Source organism: Lissotriton vulgaris, chromosome 12 (genome assembly GCF_964263255.1).
Source record: "Lissotriton vulgaris chromosome 12, aLisVul1.2, whole genome shotgun sequence".
Classification (NCBI taxonomy): Eukaryota; Metazoa; Chordata; class Amphibia; order Caudata; family Salamandridae; genus Lissotriton; species Lissotriton vulgaris.
In genome coordinates this window covers 108,773,150-108,791,976 of record NC_141700.1, presented here as the reverse complement: position 1 = coordinate 108,791,976, position 18,827 = coordinate 108,773,150, and the positions used below count along the sequence as shown (strand labels likewise).

The window sequence follows — 18,827 nt, the reverse complement described above, 5'->3', positions numbered from 1 at the left end:
AAATGATTCCCAGAGCCCTCAGAAAGATGGAGGCAGAGCCTTGCCCTTTAATTCTGATAGCCCCATTCTGGCCGAGGCAACATTGGTTTGCAGACCTTCATCGCCTCTCACTGCAGCGGCCAATCCGTCTACGTCAGCATCCATCTCTACTCACGATGAGCGACAAGCAGATTCAACATCCGAATCTGAAATCTCTCAGGTTATCGGCTTGGCTCTGAGTACCGAGAATTCAGCAAGATGAACATTCCGCAAGATTGTAAAGATATTCTAGCCAGGGCACGAGCGGACAGCACTAACAAGAATTATTCCCTGAAGTGGAAACGCTTCTGCATCTGGTGTGCGGACAAAGGTCTACGTCCCTTCGCTACTTCTCCAGAACAAATATTACCCTACTTGCTTCATCTGGTGCAGTCGGGCCTAGCCCACTCCTCCATAAAAGTACATTTGGCGGCGATATCACGATTTAAAAGGACACCCGTAGAACCCTCTCTCTGGTCTAGTAGACTAATAAAACAATTCCTTAAAGGTCTCTATAGATCTTTTCCTCGACCACAAATGGTCCCTCCAACATGGCATCTGAATGTGGTTCTTAACCAACTAATGAAACACCCTTTTGAACCCATTCACAGGACAGAACTAAAATACATTTCGTGGAAGACAGCTCTCCTCCTGGCGCTTACTTCAGCAAGGAGGGTCAGTGAACTGCAGGCTCTTTCCATCCAAGACCCCTTCCTGCAGTTTAGAGATGACAGAGTTATTTTAAGGACCAATCCTAGGTTTATTCCTAAGGTTCCGTCGGACTTCCACTTAAATGAGCCGGTGATTCTCAGATCATTCTTTCCAAATCCCAGCACCGCAGCTGAGACATCGCTGCACTCATTGGACCTCAAAAGATGTCTAAAATTTTATATTGATAAAACCAAACATTTCAGGAAATCCAACCAACTTTTCATAGCCTTTAGTAGACCTAAGAAGGGTCTACCGCTGTCCAAACAGAGCATCTCCAGATGGATCTCTTCGGCGATTGCCTTCTGCCACGAAAGAGCCGGACATCCATTGCACTCTAAAATCAGGGCGCACTCTACAAGAGCCATGTCGACTTCTATGGCACTATTTTCTGGAGTGCCAATTATTGACATCTGCAGGGCGGCAACATGGAAGTCGCCTCATACCTTCACCAGGCACTACTGCCTGGATACAGAGCTGATGTAGGATGCAGCAGTGGGACAGGCAGTGTTACGCCATCTATTCCAGTGAGGTGAGCCTTCCTCCATCCCTCCATCCTTTTCTGATATGCACATTTCTCTGTTACTGCTTCCTGTTGATATCTATTGATGGTTCTTAGTCGCATGATATGTATTATCTAATGACTTGTATATGCTGTTCCATCAGAAATGTGCACAAGGTATTGCTTGCTACTCTGATTCAGGCATGTGAATCTATGAAAGACACCCATAATACTGGATAAGAAATGCGTTACTTACCTGTAACTGCAGTTATCCAGTATTGGTGTCTTTCATAGATTCACATGCAACCCTCCCGCTTCCCTGGGAAGGACTCACCTATCTCTCTAACAGTGCTACGCCTACTTAGCTTGGTGCGTACGAAAATCTGAGAGACTGAGGCTCCTGTCAGGAAGGTTCTAGAGGGAGTTGTTAGCTGATTGGCTCTCTTCTAGAGTTTGGTCCTTTTTACAAAAGGACATGGATAGGCTACTAAGGTGAGGCCCTTAGGCCTACTTCTATCTATATATGTCTATAGGACATCACTTTTCTATGTACCGGAGACTCCCGTCTCAACGACGGGGAATGATTCAGGCATGTGAATCTATGAAAGACACCAATACTGGATAACTGCAGTTACAGGTAAGTAACGCATTTCATAACTGTGCAGCTCCAGTGTTTTTCGTAGTATTTGCTTGGCTATTCTGATTGAATGTACTAACTTCTGGCTAATGTGTCCGAGCCCAGCGTATTTTGTATGCCCATTTGTTTGAACTGATGGAATTGCAACTGTGTTGAATTAGTCACACTAGCTAAAAATTAACACATTTTATTTTTATTTATTTTTAGTTTGATGGTTTTGAAGAAGTTATGCTGCCAGATGTCGAGGAAGACGAGGAGCCACCCAAAATGCCTCCGCCCCCAAGAAGAAAGAGGAGGAAAGACACTGGAGGCGGGCGAAACAATGAAAAGGTTGGGTCACGAGTCTTATGCGACACAAAAGTGTTATACAGCAGATTTCCTACATGCTAAATGTCTGATTTCCTACCATTGTTAATGCTTTCCAATTATTCCTTCTTTGCCATTATCTACTTGGCGAGGAAGTGGAGTGTCATGATTTCTGCCCTTCTAATTTGCTAACTGAAGATGTCCAGTGTTGGTCTCTTGGTGTCATGCATAAGTGGGCACCCGCTTTTCCTAGGTTTGTGCGCCATATTCGCTCCAACCTGTCTCATTAGTGCATCTGGTAGCACCACGATTCTTTTCCGTTGGCTTATGGCAAGCTCTGTTCCTTCTTTGGGTTTGCAAGATAGTGGCACTGTAACTGCTCCTTACCTCTAATGGATGGCAAACACAGCATGGATCTCTCATTTTTCATTTTGGCAAAATGCCCCCGATTCCGCCACCTATTGGTTAGGTCACAAGTGTCACCATGCTCATTGCTTCGGGTTTGTCAGACCTGACTCTGCATCTACCCCGTGGTGATTGACTGCATGCTCCTCCCCCAGATTTGGTAGGGAGTGACACCATGCTTTTCCTTCCGACTGGTTACTTGATGCATTGCTCTTACCATGTAGTTGGCTGGTTTGATCCCTTACTCTCCCATTCCTGACTTGGCAAATACTGACCCCAGGCTCTTTCTATGTATTTGGCTAATCATTGACATTATGATTTACTTTTTGATTGAGTGATAGTGGCACCATGCTCCTGATTTTTTGGTAATAGAAATGGCATGTTCAGTAGAGTTTGGATTGTTTGTGACATCGTACTCCATCTCCTCTGTGGATTTGACTAGTAGCAACAACATGCCCCCTTCCCGTTTTATTTTTTGGCTTATGTTGATGCTGTGTTCGAGCTTAAGGTTTGGCTGGCTCAGGAAACATGCATCAAAATTCATTTGACAGCCAGTGATTACATGCATCTCTCATACGCTTTAGCATATAGTGATTCAGTGCTCCTCCCGAGGTTGGCCGGTCAGTTGACACCATGATACTCCCTTGGGTTTGGTGGTAGTGATGACACAATGGTTCTCCCCTGCTTTTTGACAAGTAGTAACACCATACTCCTCCACTAGATTTGGTAGTATTAACAGCATTTCCCTTTCCTGTGTTTGTCAGGTAATGCTCCTGATTTAGTCGACTCGTAATTCTTTTTCTGGAGTTGTCCCTATGCGTGTGATGTTCCTTTATGCTCAGTCGATTAAGAGCATTTATTTTGTTCTCGTCTGCAGGAGATTGATTCGACTGAAGCTCTGGGAACAAAAGAATGTTCCTGCTCCTGTCATGAAGTAGGTGGTGAGCAGAGGCTGAAAAAGACCAAACGAAGGACCTGCAGCCAATGCAATTGTAAGGTCAGTCCAGGTAGTAGTAGCGGACTTGTATTAAATGGAATGATATGCTTTTGGACTACGATTCTGAAGGTGGAAATGAAGCCCAGTGATATATTTTTGTGTTTTTTTTCACCCCTAATTCTGAAATTGGATTATTAGTATAGGACTGTTGCCAACAGAGAATCAATGCTTCTTCTGGGAAGGTGGGGCAGTCAACCAAAGCATCTGTGCCAGTATCAATAACTGAGCAGCGTAGTAAGTTTTATTAGGTCACAACAATGAATTCCATTCGAACAAATCCCTGCCAAAGAAAATTCATTACAAAGAAGGGATCAGGTAACTAATTGAATATTTACTTTGGTCTGGCTAGCTAGCCCAGCTATCATTGAATCTGATGTCATCAATAGAAAAAGAGCTTCAAGAGGCAGGCCTTAGAGATGTGTTAAGTTTATTCTTTACTCAGGCAGATTTGGTAGAAGGCATGTCCTTCCACTGAAAAAGAGGGCTTGATTTCCCTTCATGTTCACCTTTCAAGGGTCTCTTTTTTATTTCCTTTTTGAGTGCATGGCAGTTATGCAGACAGTCCTACCAGGCTGCTTTCCTGGCTCTAATTTGATCACAGTGCGCTGCATCCCTCGTGCACACTGCTTCTAAACCAAGCAACCATCTTAGAATGTCTGTGTCCACAGTGCATCATTGTTTTACTGTTCAAAGGTGGCAATCACCTTTAAAGGAGCATGTTCCCCCTACTGGATCAGTACAAGAGGGATACATTGTATACAGTAGCATCCCAAGATGCCTCCCCTGATAGTTACAGAGGAACTATATTTTAATGTAATTGTGTCTACTAATTCTGTTTATATCTCCGGGTAGGAGTTGCTGCAATGTGTTAGTGAGTGTTTATAATAAATATATATATTTTTATAACTACACTGTGTGGTTCTTTCTCTCTTAACCTATACCATAAGATTACGTACTGGTAAAACAAGCAGCTTTATACTCCTTCTGGACTAAGCCTTAAGGCTGCGCTCCACATCTACCACTTAGAGAGCTTTCTAAGGTTGTCTACGACCACTAAAATCACCATAAGGGTTGTCTGGATTAGAGCAGGGTGCTACACTTACATAAGTGAGCACCATATAATACGCCAACCTCTCACAGTAGGAAATTCAGAGTCTAAACCTGTTGAAAATTTGAGCAAGAAGTCTTTTGCTTTAGAGAGTCTTCCATGCATAAATAATGATTCAAACAAGGCTCATCTTTGTAACCCATGTCAAAACGTTGTCCTACAAATAAGTGATCGTGAGGATTCTTTTTAATTTTAAAGCCCAACAAATCTGAACAACTGGGGGAGGGGGAGAGTTATGATTCAGACAGTGACTGGGCACGCTCTTTCCTTGTTGTCTCTTAGGTGTGTGATGGCAAGGCAGTGAGGTCCAAAGATGTGCCGGAGGTGGCAAGTACCAATCTTCAGACTTCTTTTGAAAAGAAAGATGCTGGGATCCGCCGCGCAAGTGCAGAAGAGTTACAGAATGAGAAGGTGGATTTAAGGGCCTCTCAGGGCCAAGTGAAGACTGCACAAGGTTTGTTTAGTATACAGATTATTTTCTATTTTTGTCATGTACCGTACTTGGGAAGAATGTGACAAAGCCCCAGTTGAAAACATCAGGTGTAACTCTGGCTTAACAAAACCGAGTCTGTGTTATTGCAATCTCTGGCATTCTCAAGCACAAGGATCTTTTTAGAGCCATTTGCAGTTTTCTATCAATCAGATGACTGTACACAATTTATTTTGGCAGCTTTCTTTAGCTTCCGTAACGAAAGTCAATTATTTTCCAGGTGGTTTAGACTCTCCCATTCTACAATGATTAAAAAACTATTTTATAGCAGCTTAACCCAATGCTCAATATTTTCTGCATCAATTTGATGCCTTTTTAAGACATTACATTCACTTCTTTGTTTTCGTAGTTGAGCATTGAATGGTTCCTCTTTGACGCATTCATATTTTAGTATAGGTAACAAGTCACCATTTTGAAAGTGTGTTCAGTTTTCCGCATGAATATACTATAGGTAAAGGAAACTACCTATATTTATGTGAACTGGATGAGATCTGAACACTCAGATAACACTGGCTCGTCCACTTAAAAGGAACCTATAAAAGGTATATGTAATGAAAAGCTTAACAGAAAAAGTAAATAGATGTATGTTGACTCCCTTTGGAGTCTATTGGAGGACGGACAAAGGCTTAAGTGCAGTTACCCTCTCGCCATTAGTGAACTCCGTGTTATGATTGTGATTTTGCTGCTCTGGCAGATCGCCTACAAAGAAGAGGCTGAACTTCTAGAGTGCTTGCATATTGCGAGGTGAACGTTTCAAAGCATTGTCTGGAATGTATTTGGAACTTTGGTTCACACACTTGCCTGAGAAACTACTACACTTTTGTCGTTTTTACCTCAGCAAAAATGATTGATCCCTTTGGTGCCAACAGTAGAAAGTTTGTTTCATTGAGGGCACCTTTGTGTAGCATTCAGCTCCACAAAAAAAAACTAATAGCAAAACTAGGCTTGGGTACATGGGTGGCTAGTCTTAACCATGAAATATACATTTCATTTTAATGACTGTCTCCCCCCTGCAAAGGCATCAAAGTTCCACCAACTTAACAACTGAGTAACTGACTACTGTTCTTGGCATCAAAGGTCTCTTCCACGCAAAAGAAATGTTCTGCAGCATCACTACGTGGAAACCGTCACGCTATATAACTGTCAGTTTGCTGTCATTTCTCACTTTATAACTATCAATGTCTGTATTTAGATTCCAAGGCCAATGCAGGAAATGGCTATGCAGACTTTAAAGGAGGTCTTCTTACTTCCTTGCTCAAGGAGCATCCATTTGCTTTTCTTTACAAAGAGTGTAGTAAGGATGTTCATAGTGAAGAAATATTTCACAAACTTTGTACAATCATTGTGCGGGTTTACTCGTATTTGCATACTGTGTTCATGTCAATCATTATTTAATTTGGTTCAGAATATCTTCTTGCTTTTCTCAAATGAAAATTGATATTAGCAGACCCAAATGTGGCAAGAATAGTAATCTGTGACATCTGAGTGCAGCAAAAATGTGGTTGGGGGGCGCACAACAAATTCTTTGTGATTTGGATTATCCTTCTTGAAAGATTGGGTGCTCCAAACAGGTGGCGTGTCCGTCCGGCACACGTCTATGATAAATGCGGTTGATGTGTCACCATATCACCTTGGTGACATCCCTGTATTTTGTGCACACCTTAGGTGCTTGAACAAGCAAGCTTCCACAATAAAGATAGTTTTCAAAATTTATTGAAATGTCGTCATTGATTTCATGATGTAGGACATCTTTTACATATTATACGTTTTTGAAACGGCTCCAATGCATTTCGGGTGGTATACCCTTCGTCAGGGAGCTTGTGTCCATGGTGGTCGGGATATTCGTGGTTAATGTGCTCCGTGTCTGTGGGGCATCTCTCCGGCGCTTGTGATCCCTGTGGAACTAGGAAGTCAGTGAGTGCAGCCCACAAATCACTACAGTTGGGTGTTCTTTTCAAAATATGTATTTGCATTACATGGAATGGAAGTACTGGGCCCTGGGACATTTAGAGAAAACCATAATTAAAGCCTCAAGTGCTTTGAGAGTTCACGTAGGATCAGATCATGCTCTGTGTGTGAGAATGAGTGGAGAATGTCCTGAAACTCACACTGCACAGGGCAGCAACACAGTTTTAGATGATATTGTTCTCTGACATGAGTGTTCATGAAGGAACCATACACAATCCTTCTTTGTGCCAGTTTGATAGAGGAGAGTTTGCCAATAATGTGTTTGCTCAAAAGAATATAAATGATGCTTTTTTAAATAGCTGAACCACAAACCACGTATCAGTTCATTGGCTCACATGAATCCTGTGGTGGGCATGCAGTAGCCTTTTAAGTGCCAGTAACCTCTCCGACATTAGCCACATTGAAATTACAGCACATGGGATATGTAGCAATCATTAATGTCTTATCTGTCTTTTTTCAGTAGGTTGTCAAACTGTGGGAACATCCTCTACAATCCAGGAAGAGCTCGCAGACGAGAGAACCGCACCAGAGAAAGAGAACAGTCAATTTTTAAACATCAGAACCAGCAGCCCAATTCAACTGCATAACTCCGGTGAAATCCAAGCTAGCAAAAGACTCACAGACACTGTGCGCACACAGCCTTCCAGAGACAGAAATGTTGTGGACATTCCCCTAAAGCCGCCAGATCCAGGAGCTCCTCGGCCCAGCCAGAAGAGTGGTCTCGCCCTTGCTGCCAGCAGCAGTAGTAAGGCAAAGGGTCCAGGCATTCTGCAAGGGTGGGAAAAAGGGTCCAATAGTACAGTGATTCTTCCAGCCCCTATAGTGGCCCCAGAGCAACATAGTTCAACCCTAGGTAGCCACACAAGCTTAGACCTCAGTCATTCCTCTATCTGCCCTGGTCCCATGGTTCAGCCAGTGAGTAGAGTGATGGGAGTAAGGTCATATGACGGCATAAGCTACCCTACTGAAATACCCGGCAGTGTTAGTTATTTGTGTGGAGCCCAGAGTGATGCTGGCTCCTTACACAAATCATCAGACTGCTCACATGAACTTTCGCCTTCCTTGACAGTACCAGTTCACCCTAGCTCGCTTGGCACTGTTCCACCCCCATCTGCCATCTTTGGGACAGTGCCAGTCCCTTATGCCACCCTTAGTGGCATTTCCGTCCCTTCTGGTGTCCTCAGTGCTGTGCTGGTACCTTCTGCCATCCTTGGTACAGTACCAGTTCCTTCTGCCAACCTCAGTACAGTGTCTGTCCCGCCTGCAGTCCTGGTTCAGGGTCAGGTCCCCGCTGCTTCCCTCAGCACAGGGCCAGTCCCTACTACCGCCCTGAGCACTGTACCTGTATTTTCTATTGCATCGGCTCTTCCTTCTGGACCAGTCCCTTCAGCCTCTCTTCCTTCTGGGCCACTTCCACCTGTCACCATGCCAGTACCTTCTGCAGCTCTCAGCACCACATTTGTCCCAGCTACCACTCTCTGCACTTTGCCAGTACTTTCAACTACCCTCGGCAGCTCAACAGTCCCATCTGCCCTTGAAAAAACAGATCCTCCTTCCACCCTGCGTACTGAGTCTCTCTGTTCTACCACTCTCCGAACCACAGCAGTTTCTTCTGCCACCCTCAGCTCTGCCACTCTTGGTGATACAGCAGCGGTCTCAGCTACCACTAGCACCATGCCAGCTCCCGCTGCTCTTGCAAAGCCAGCCCCCTGTACTTCACTAGGTGCTTCATCTGTCAATTCTCTCATGGTCAATGACCAGCAAGGAAACTGTTTGGGGCTCTGCAGCACCCAGGTACCATTTGTAGGCTTTGGCAGCACACCACTATTATCTAAGGATGTGAGTGGTACCCAGGTGCCAACTGTGGATCTCAGTAATCGGGTGCCTCATGGGAGCATCAGCGGTACCCAGGTGCCATCCGTAGGTATCAACCGATCCTTTGTGCAATCTGTTGAGCTGAGCAGCCCTCCAGTATTGTCAGCTGCCATTAGTAGCACACCTGTGGACTTTAGCAGGTCATATGCGTCTTCTGTAGCCTTCAGCAGCACCAAGGTACCAGCTGCAACTGCAAGCAGCACTCATGTGCCACTTGTAAGCCTCAGCAGCACACAGCAGACATCTGCAGGAGTGGACACTACCCAGTCTTCACCTGTAGGTATTCCCAACACCCAGGCTTCACCCCTTGATCTCTCCAGCACTCAGCTGCCATCTGCAGGGCTTGGCAGCAGCCCAGCTCCACCTCTATTTCTAGGCAGCACCCAAGTGCCATCTGTGGTGGACAACAGTCAGGTGACACCCGTCATCCTTAGCAGCACCCAGGTGCCACCTGTCGGCCTTAGCAATACCCCGGTTTCACCTGTAATTCTCAGTAGCACCCAGATTCCATCGGTCGACCTTGGAAGCATTCAGGTAGATCTATGCAGTACACAGGTAGCCCCTCCCAGCTCCTCCTCAATTGTCCCCATTGCCACCATCAGTAACTTGCAGGTTCCATCCCCAGGTCTCGGGCCCCAGGTTCTCTATGCTACCATAAGCAGCTCTCAGACCGCACCAGGTGGGGTTATCAATTTGAAGATACCTTCTGGCACTTTCATCAATTTCCAAGTGCCACCCGGCAGCCTCAGTGGTTCATGGCAAGGCCCCAGCAACCTCTGCAGCCCACAAAAGACTTCCAGCAGCTCCAGTGCCATACCAACATCCTCTGCCTGCCACAGCACTACACAAGACTTACCTGGCAGTCTTAACAGCTTGCAGAACAGTCAAATTAATTTTCCTAAACCTGCTCCAGATTGTCTTGGTTCATCTAACCTGGATTCTAATACATGTTTGGAGGCCTCCTCTAGCAGAGCAAGTTGTGAGATGGGCCCAAGGACACGTTCAAATACCAGTCCTAGCTGCAGTGAGCTGGTGTCTGAGGTGGATACTTCCAGCTTGAATGAAGGAATGCATTTACCCCGAGAAAACACCTTGAGGCCCTATGAGAGCGGAGCTGAGCTTCCAGTGTGTGCCAAGAACAGCAAAGTGAGCTCCACCGGGGAGAAGGTCGTGCTTTGGACCAGGTATGAGTCTTCATTGGTTAATGGTGTATGAAAATGGCATGTTCGTGATGCTGATTCTGAGGTAGAAACATCATAGGGAGCCATAAGAGAAAAACATACCACAAGTCGGTCAGAGAGAGAGAGAGAGATATATTCAGAGAAACCAAAATCCACAGTTTACATCAAGGAAAAGAACCACCCCACCTATTAGTCACCCCTCGGGAGAAAACTTCCATGGGTCATTCTGGTTACTGACCCTCCATAACCCATAAAGACCCATTGTAACCCCATTGAGAAAAGCTCGTAGTAACCTCCTGTGAGGGGACCAATACTAGACTCCACAGAGAATCTACAACATAAACCACCGAAAAGCGAAGCTGTGGAGTGCGTTTAGTGAGGATGACATGCCCCTGTGCAGAGAAAATATATAGTGCCATTCAGGAAGAGAACACCAGACATTCTTGACAATACTCTTACCAAACATATGTCCTAGAGAGAGCTTACATCTATAACTCAGTGACAAAGAAGCAACACCATGGTTTAGCCCCTGGTAGAGAAGCGCCATATGCAGCAGCACCACCACCACCACCACCACCACCACCACTGGAGCTCCCACAAACAAACCAGCAGAGTTACACCTTTGTAGTAAACTCAACGGAAGCCATCATAAACAGAGGGAAACCGGAGGTAATCATCACTGTATGTAAAACCTTTAGGTACGCTAGGTAGAGAACACAGGCTAGCCCCACAAACAAATAGTCCAGGGACCATACATAATGCCCATAGGCAAACTTCTGAGAGAGTAGCACCATGGATTGTCCTCAATGTGGAAAACTATGGGGTAATCCTAGCGGCAGAAATTTTCATACAGCATTGCAGGAGTATTATAATGCAGAACACCTGCTGTACAGATCTCTGTACTGTAACACAAGTTAAATTCCAGAACAGCCTCATACACCCACCTCACAATAGCATAGATAATGCATGTGGTACAAGATACTGTAAGTTAACCACTGTAGATTACCCCAAGGGAGAGGTGGTCCGTGAGTCCAATCTATCCAGGAACGCCCATATTTCCAGTACCCTCTTTAAAATACTGTTTCCAAACTCCTCAAAAATTGGTTTCAAGATCAAAGCAGTGAATGGAAAAGCCCCAAAACACTTCCCGGCAGGTAGAACCCTTGGATCTACTGATAACATCTCCTGATTTTCCCAAAGAGTGTTGAAAAGAAAGCTGATGGTAGGGCCTTTCTGCACTGTGGAATGGCAACCCTGATGAATTAAGATTGACTGATAAACCTCTCCTCCTATTGGATTTATACAGTGCTTTACACCTCTGACAAAGTGCTACAGCACATTCACATATAAAAAGCAGACTAATCAGTCACTACAGGGAGATACAGGTGTGCGTGTGGTGCTTGAGGATCTAAGTCTTCTCATGTTTTAGACTCTTGTTGAATCTCAAACGACAAGGAGCATGTGATAGGGTGCTTACGCGTTAAGTGCTAATATGCCGATGGGTAGGAAGAAAGTGTGTGAGTCATGACCTATGTGGAAGTATTTGGTAGCGACTTCTCGGACAGTCTCCAGAGGAGTGTAACTGTGCCTATGCATAGGAGCGGCATAAAGTGTGAGCATAGCCGTGGCCATGCATGCATGCATTGCATCTGTGCGGATATTCTGTACCAAAGACGATTAAGTGTTCTATATGCATTAGAATACTTCCAGCATGGGAAAGGAGCAACCCATGTGAATCTGCATTATGTAACCAGCCATGGTAGATGGTCAAAGGATTTCCAAGGGTAGCAAGGGGCAATCCATAGGATTTTCCAGATTTGATTACTCATTGTGCATACTAACATCTCTTATTCTAAGGAGGTATGCACCATAAAAATCTCTAGAGAAATAGAACCAGCATTGAACCTCTGTACAAAAGAGGACCAACATGGGAAACTTTAGGTGACAACCAAATCAACATCGCACACATTCATCATAGGACCCCACAGTAGGAGAACCAAAAGTAAGAGGACCACAATAAATCACCTAAAGGAAGAGGAAATCCACTGAAAAGTTTAGTTCTAGAATTACTAGGAACCACCAGGTATAGAATTACCAATGGGGCCTCCAAAGAGAGGAAAAATATAAAAGAGTTCCTATGAGAGATACACAGTCTCAGTCTCCCAAAAAAGAATGACCTGAGGACCTCCAGGAGGAGCGTGCTTCCAGTGAAATTCTGCGAGGTGAGAACCTGTATGAGAATGTCAGGCAGGAAAACCATTATTGGAACACAATGGGATAGAATAATCGGAGGAATTGGCTGGTAGGGATTTAAAGTTTGAATCTCTAGACAGCAAAACTTCCGAGGCACCTCAGCAGACAGAATTGGAACATCCAAGGAGAGAAACACAACAGACACCCCCAGGAAGAGACCTACTAAGAGCTACTAAGATGCTATGTGATGTGGGAGAGCATCTTTATAAAACACCCAATAGAAATACCTTTCATAAGAACCTTCAGGAACATACCCCCTGTAGAAATTACAATGGAGAGAACCACCTCCAAGCAAGAGAACATCACAGTAACCTACGGATATAGAGACCTACAAGATAAAATCACAAACTGTCGACCTCCACACCCTTCCACACTCATTGATACAGTTCACCAGCACCAATAAACATCACCCATAGGGCAAGTGCCTAAATAAGTCAATATGGGGACTAGCACAGATGCTGTAGGCACACAATGGCAAGCTACAAGTGCTAATCGTATAGGTGTAATGTGTTACGCTAAATCAGGGATATTTCCTAGGCATCTAGAGATTTCTGAGCATCAACCACCGCTCCCCGCTAATATAAACTCAAAACTTTTTTGGGGTAAATTCCAGCTAGAATAATCCTTCCTCTGGTCAACTTATTTTATTCAATGCCTACACCATGAGAATGCCCAAAATGTAGCATGTTGCTTAAAGTGAGTTTTTGCACATAGCCGTTGATAGTGAAAAGGAGCTAAATGTACCAGTGCATTAAGTTCAGATCTCTAATAAAAGGTTGCCCGATCAGGGTTTATTATCAGAGGCCAATGCCACTTCACAAATGGTCAGCCAAGAGAAGAGGGATAGAAAAATGTATGTTCGTATAGTGTCTACCAATGCTGCTAGAATATTAATGATTGCTTCTCATTGTGTCCTTTCCAGGGAAGCTGACCGAGTCATACTCACTACCTGCCAGGAGCAGGGAGCCCACCAGGAGACTTTCAGTGCCATCTCCCAGCAGCTGGGGCACAAAACTCCCACTGAGGTAAAAGGCAGGGGCTAATGTAAACCGAAGAGTTGGATTGTTGAGAACCCAAGACTGGAGGAAACATTATTAACAAATCAATCAATCAGTCCAGCATATACGCTCCCTAGAGCGAAATGGCTTAAGTCCGTATGTAAGCAGTTAGGAACTCGCAACTACGATGAGGCTTTGCAAATTCTAGGGTCTGGTCCAAGACCCCTGGTAGCATGCTCAGTCCCAAACCTTTTGGGTCATATGTGGGGTATTGGGAGAAAAGTGCAAGTCTTTAATTATTTGTTTTTTAATTGTGCTAACTGTACCATTTTAAAAAATTTTATATGGTGTCTTAGCATTTTATTTGGGAAAGCACCCTCGATATTTTTAGGATATGTCCTCTGGAGAACCTAGACAGCATAGATGACCCTTTTTGCCCACTTTTAGGTCTTTTTAGAGGTTTTTGTTGCTATTGGTTTCACTTGGATAATTGGAGGAAGGCCTGATGATGTTGGCTGTCACTTGGTATTAGCTAACTCTTGACAATTGTTCCTTGTGTTTTGAAATATATGAATTTTATTATGCATTTTAACTAATTTCATAATGTACTGTTCATGTTGCACTTTTATGGTAATTCGAACAAAATAAAGTTGATTGATTATAAAATCACAGGGGACAATTCTAGAAGCAGGACAACCTTGGAAGATGAGGGATCCTCAAAACTTGGTGGAAGTAGACAAGTTGGACGCTAACGTGGAAATAAGTGTTGGGGCCTTAAGCAGACTTAGATTAGATAAACTGCCCTGATCAGTCTTGCAGGAAGATGAGAATGCATACTGTAAACAATATCCACAATGGTACATTTAATGTGTAGGAAAATATAGAAAAGAATTGAATAGTGGTAATGTGAGACCTGTTTCAAACTAGAGACTGTTAGTTCCTCAACTAGAAATCTTCAGCACAAAGGAAAGTGGCATAGTAGGGAATGAAAAGGGATTAGAGTGATAGACTATTGACAGGCAGGGATTCGCAAAAGGGTTTTTAAGTTCCTTGACTGACCTCTTTTTTTCTGTTCTATCCTCCAGATTTCCCGCCGGTTTAGGGAGCTGATGAGACTATTTCACACTTCATGTGAAGTCAGCTCAGAGGAGGAAGAAGATGCAACAAGCACTAGCAACACAGACCAGTTATCAGACCGCGATCTGGCGCTGTCCGAGGAGGATCAAGATGAATGATGAGTGCAAAGGGGATTTGAATCCATTGATAGCATGGCACCGCCTTCGATGAAGGAGAAACTGAACGCACAATGGCACAGCGCTGGAAGGTGCCCACCTTCTTTGTCAGTAAAGAGGCTCTAAAAACAAGTGCAAAGAAGCACACCACTTGTAGCCTGGGCCATCTGTCTACATCGAATGGGTACAACAGAAACAGCTCGCAGCTGGATTCAGGGCGAATGAGCAATGGGGACAAATTGCTGCTGAACACAAAAAACATTGGGCAGGATAGCCCATTTGCAAAGCATGCACCACAAACATCCTGTTGATGGACCAAGGAGCTTTGTTTCTGTGGAGAAAGATTCCCTCGTCATGAGCTGCAGGCTTCTCAGGCACTTGAACCACTGGCTCTACAAACATCACTTCATTGAGACATCCTTTAACAACATATCACAGAATGGATGTTTATCCTCAGAGCAATTTCCATGTCCTTTGCAGCACAAATCATAGGGCATCTGATTGTAGTACCGAAGACATGGAGGGTCCTCAAAGACGCAGGCCGCGGTAAGACATGGTCTGCATTCCAGGAACCCAGTAATTACTGATGAATAGTGCAGAACATGAGGAAGTCTGCTCTGCATAGACCTATGCAGACTTGAGTCGTTTTGATTGGAGCATACCAACAAGAGTGAAATGGCTAATGCTTGTCACATAAGTTCATCAGTGAAACATAAGATGTGAATTTTAGAGTAAAAGTTAGGTTTCCTTCAGCTGGTAATTTAAAATAAAGGGTGTTGTCAGCGCCCTGTACTACCCAAGAACTTTTCATTTTTTGAAACAGCTAAAGAAATCAAAACCGAGGTTGAAATTTCTGAAGGTGAAACATTTCACTCATCTGCCTTCTCCCGAGTATGGCTTCACATCCAATCTGGCTCTTCTAGAGGACCCTTCCAGCTGCACTAAGTAAATATGTAAATAGTGCATCCGCACAGAACTGTTGGGAGCAGAGAGGGAGTTATTGACTTTGTAATATTTGTAAATGTTTAAGGGAGTTGTGTTTCCTTACAAAGGAAAAGAGCACAGTTAAGTTTGTACTTTTGTCCTATTAAAAAACAAAAATGTGCAACTTGGTTTCCAAAGCTATGCCACTCAGCCTGTGAACCTAATTCTCTTTTCAGCATTTCTGTAAAAGGAGAGCCTGCAGTATTCCTGAAGTTCATAGTACTTGGTTAACAAAGATGATCATGGCCTTTATTGCACTGCCGTGGAGTCGCAGCCTTGGAAATAATTCTGTGACCTAACTACAGTCTTTGGGTTTTCATTGCAGATGGTTGCAGAGCATAAGGCAGCGCTCCTGACCCTCTCATTATTTTAGTCCCGTTGTGTGAACCAAAAGGAGCATTGTCATAGTTGTGCATAGGAGGCGGGCAGAGAGGGAACAATAACTGACAAGTACAAGACTGTAGGTAACTAACTAGAATATCTGAAAGAAACACGTTAGTTGTGGATTCCTTACCTTAGAATTAGCCCAGGCGCCAGACTGGATCCTGCAATTTTTTTCTTTTTAGTCAGCAGTACCCCTGCACATCGAAAGGTGGCGTCGGTCGACTCGGCGTCTTGGTCGCCAGGATGATGTTGCAGCAGTTTCTTAGACGCCGCCCCCTTGCGTCAGTTCTTTCTTTTTCCACGCCAGTAAGCGCAGATCCGGAGAGACAGTACCCGTAGTTAATTTTTGACTGACTTTATGCGACGTTGCGTTGAATCCTTTTCGAGTCTACATCGACTCCTGGTGCACGAGGGATGCCCGATTTCAAGGCCTGCAGTTCCTCTTCTCAGCTGATGTCGGTTACGAATCCACACCGCGTGTGCCTCTACTGTCTGGAGCGCGACTACGATCCCAATTCGTGCTCCGACTGCTGGACCATGGCCCTAAAGTCTTTGCAAGAGCGGTCTGAAAGCTCCTCGAGGCCCGGCAGTCGTCTATGCGTCGCTCGAGGCCCAGGTCACGTAGGAGGTCATTGAGCCAACATCACTCCTCAGCGGAGTCTTGGCACTCGCCTGGTCCGTCGACGAAGGGTGTGGGTGGCGCCACTCCTGCGGCTCCACGTGCGGAGCCTTCAGGGTCGACTCCAGCCTTCCCTTCCTTAGTGGGATCGGGAATTTTACGAAGCGATGCACACCATCTTTCGGCAGCCCGACCCCGCCAGTGCCCTAGGGCCCTAGGGCTTAGACGCCAGCTGCTTTAGCCCTGGCACTGCAGGGCCCCCTTGGATCCAGGCCTGGATCCAGATCGGTGCCGGTTGACATTGTGACACCTCCACCGGTGCCAACTCCACCGGCATCATGTCCGCTACAGACACTGTTTGGAACTCCAGCCGGCAGCGCCCCTGGCTTCCACCCTGATGTGGATACAGAGCAGGTCCGGCGACGACCGACGCCGTATCCGGCGCCGATGGGTACTTCTGTGCTTGCATTCCATGCTGGCCATTTTCAGCCAGTTTGGCAGCCAAAGGAGGGTGAGGAAGACTGGGAGGGGTCTGAGGACCCTCTAACAGCCCAGTTGGAATACGACCCGTACGGGAGAGAGGAACTGGGGGATGTCAGTGGTCTGGCCACCTCACCAGACCTTGGCATGTTGTCTCTTCCTACTATGGCTACGGAGGAGGGAGCGTCTTACGCAGTGGTGTGGCGTACGGCGGCGAGGCCCTAAACCTCGAGCTACCTACTGTGGCGGTCAGGACTAACCTCCTTGAGGTGCTTCAGCCGGCTGCGAGCTCTGCGGAACCCCTGCTGCCGTTTAATGAGGCCCTCACCGACATACTTTTGGGCACATGGTTAAGGCCCAACACAGGGGCTCCTGTGGATAGGATGGTGGACCAGCGCCACCGCCTTACCCCAGGCGATCCCACTTTCCTCTCCCTCTACCGCACCACTGGACAGGGAATCCAAGAAGCTGGATCAGCTTGGAAAGAAAATGTTTTCTTCCTCCAGCTTAGGGCTGCGGTCGGTGAACACTGCATGCCTCTTGGGACGTTATTCCCACTCTGTGTGGGATACGGTGGCACAGGTGCTGCCTCGGTGCCTGGAGGAGGCCTGGGCCTTGCTCTCCCTTGTCGTTGCCGAGGGGAGAGATGCAGCAAACTTTGCCATACGTTGTGGGCTGGACACCGCCGACTCACTGGGCAGGACTATTTCAACGTCGGTGGCGCTTCGCCGTCACGCCTGGTTGAGGACTACTGGCTTTTCTGGGGATGTCCAAAACACCTTGATGGACATGCCCTTTGATGGCCATCGCCTGTTCGGGGACAAAGCAGACAGTGCGCTAGAGCATTTCAATGACACTCGGGCTACGACCAAGTCTGCTTTTCGCCCCTTTTGTGTCCCTGGAAGGGGTGCCCCAACACATTCCTTTCGGAGCCACAGGCTGGCGTAAGCTCAACCTCCGTGTGGCCGGGGTCGTGGGAACCACAGACGTGGTTCTGGGGGCCAGCGGGCGGGCCAGTCCACCTCCGCCCCGCTGCAGCAGCCTTCAAACACTCCTAGTCCGACCTTTTAGGTCCATCAAATTCCAGTGGGTGGCAGGATTCGCCATCACCTCCCCCAATGGCGCACCATCACATTGGACAGGTGGGTTTTGCAGATAGTCGAAGGGGCTACTCCCTCCCCTTCGAGACTACTCCTCCAGCCACGCCAACCCAGTACCATCGTATGTCGGTGGATATCTGGCGCTGCTCCAACAGGTAGTTATGGCTCTCTTGTCCAAGGGAGCCATTAAGTGCGTTCCTGTCCCAGAAGTAGGTCGTGGTTGCTATTACCACTACTTTCTGGTGCCCAAGAAGGACAAGGGCCTGCGTCCTATCTTGGATCTCAGGAATGTAAACAGCTTCCTCCGGAAGGACTAGTTCAAAATGTTGACGCTTGCTCAGGTCCTGTCTGCCCCCGACCCTGGAGACTGAGTGGTAGCGTTGGACTTGCAGAACGCTTATTTTCACATGAATGAATGAGTGAGTGATTATTTCTATCGCGCAAGGAAACTTAACCCAAAAAGGGCATCAAGGCGCTGTCAGATGGAAAAGACAAAAACATAACTGAGGCTGAAAGACAGAGATGTGAACGCCAGTCAAGTTAAAATTAATAGGCTGATAAGAACAGCCATGTCTTTATGAG

At 45.9% G+C, this 18,827-nt stretch overlaps 2 protein-coding genes across 3 annotated transcripts in view; one reads left to right on the top strand and one right to left on the bottom strand.

Annotated features, from left to right (window-relative positions):
- GON4L (gon-4 like) overlaps positions 1 to 15,805 on the top strand; it is a 421,863-nt gene extending 406,058 nt beyond the window's left edge. For both annotated transcript variants that reach the window (XM_086947415.1, XM_086947414.1), the window contains 6 exons: positions 2,073 to 2,195; positions 3,454 to 3,573; positions 4,964 to 5,135; positions 7,600 to 10,198; positions 13,371 to 13,473; positions 14,532 to 15,805. In XM_086947415.1, the coding sequence (XP_086803541.1) occupies positions 2,073 to 2,195; positions 3,454 to 3,573; positions 4,964 to 5,135; positions 7,600 to 10,198; positions 13,371 to 13,473; positions 14,532 to 14,681 (3,267 nt within the window). In that variant the 3' untranslated portion in view covers positions 14,682 to 15,805. The remainder of the gene's footprint in view (positions 1 to 2,072; positions 2,196 to 3,453; positions 3,574 to 4,963; positions 5,136 to 7,599; positions 10,199 to 13,370; positions 13,474 to 14,531) is intronic.
- The window catches only part of MSTO1 (misato mitochondrial distribution and morphology regulator 1), a 255,728-nt gene that overhangs the window by 59,945 nt on the left and 176,956 nt on the right, over positions 1 to 18,827 (bottom strand). The gene's annotated exons all lie outside the window — the stretch shown is intronic.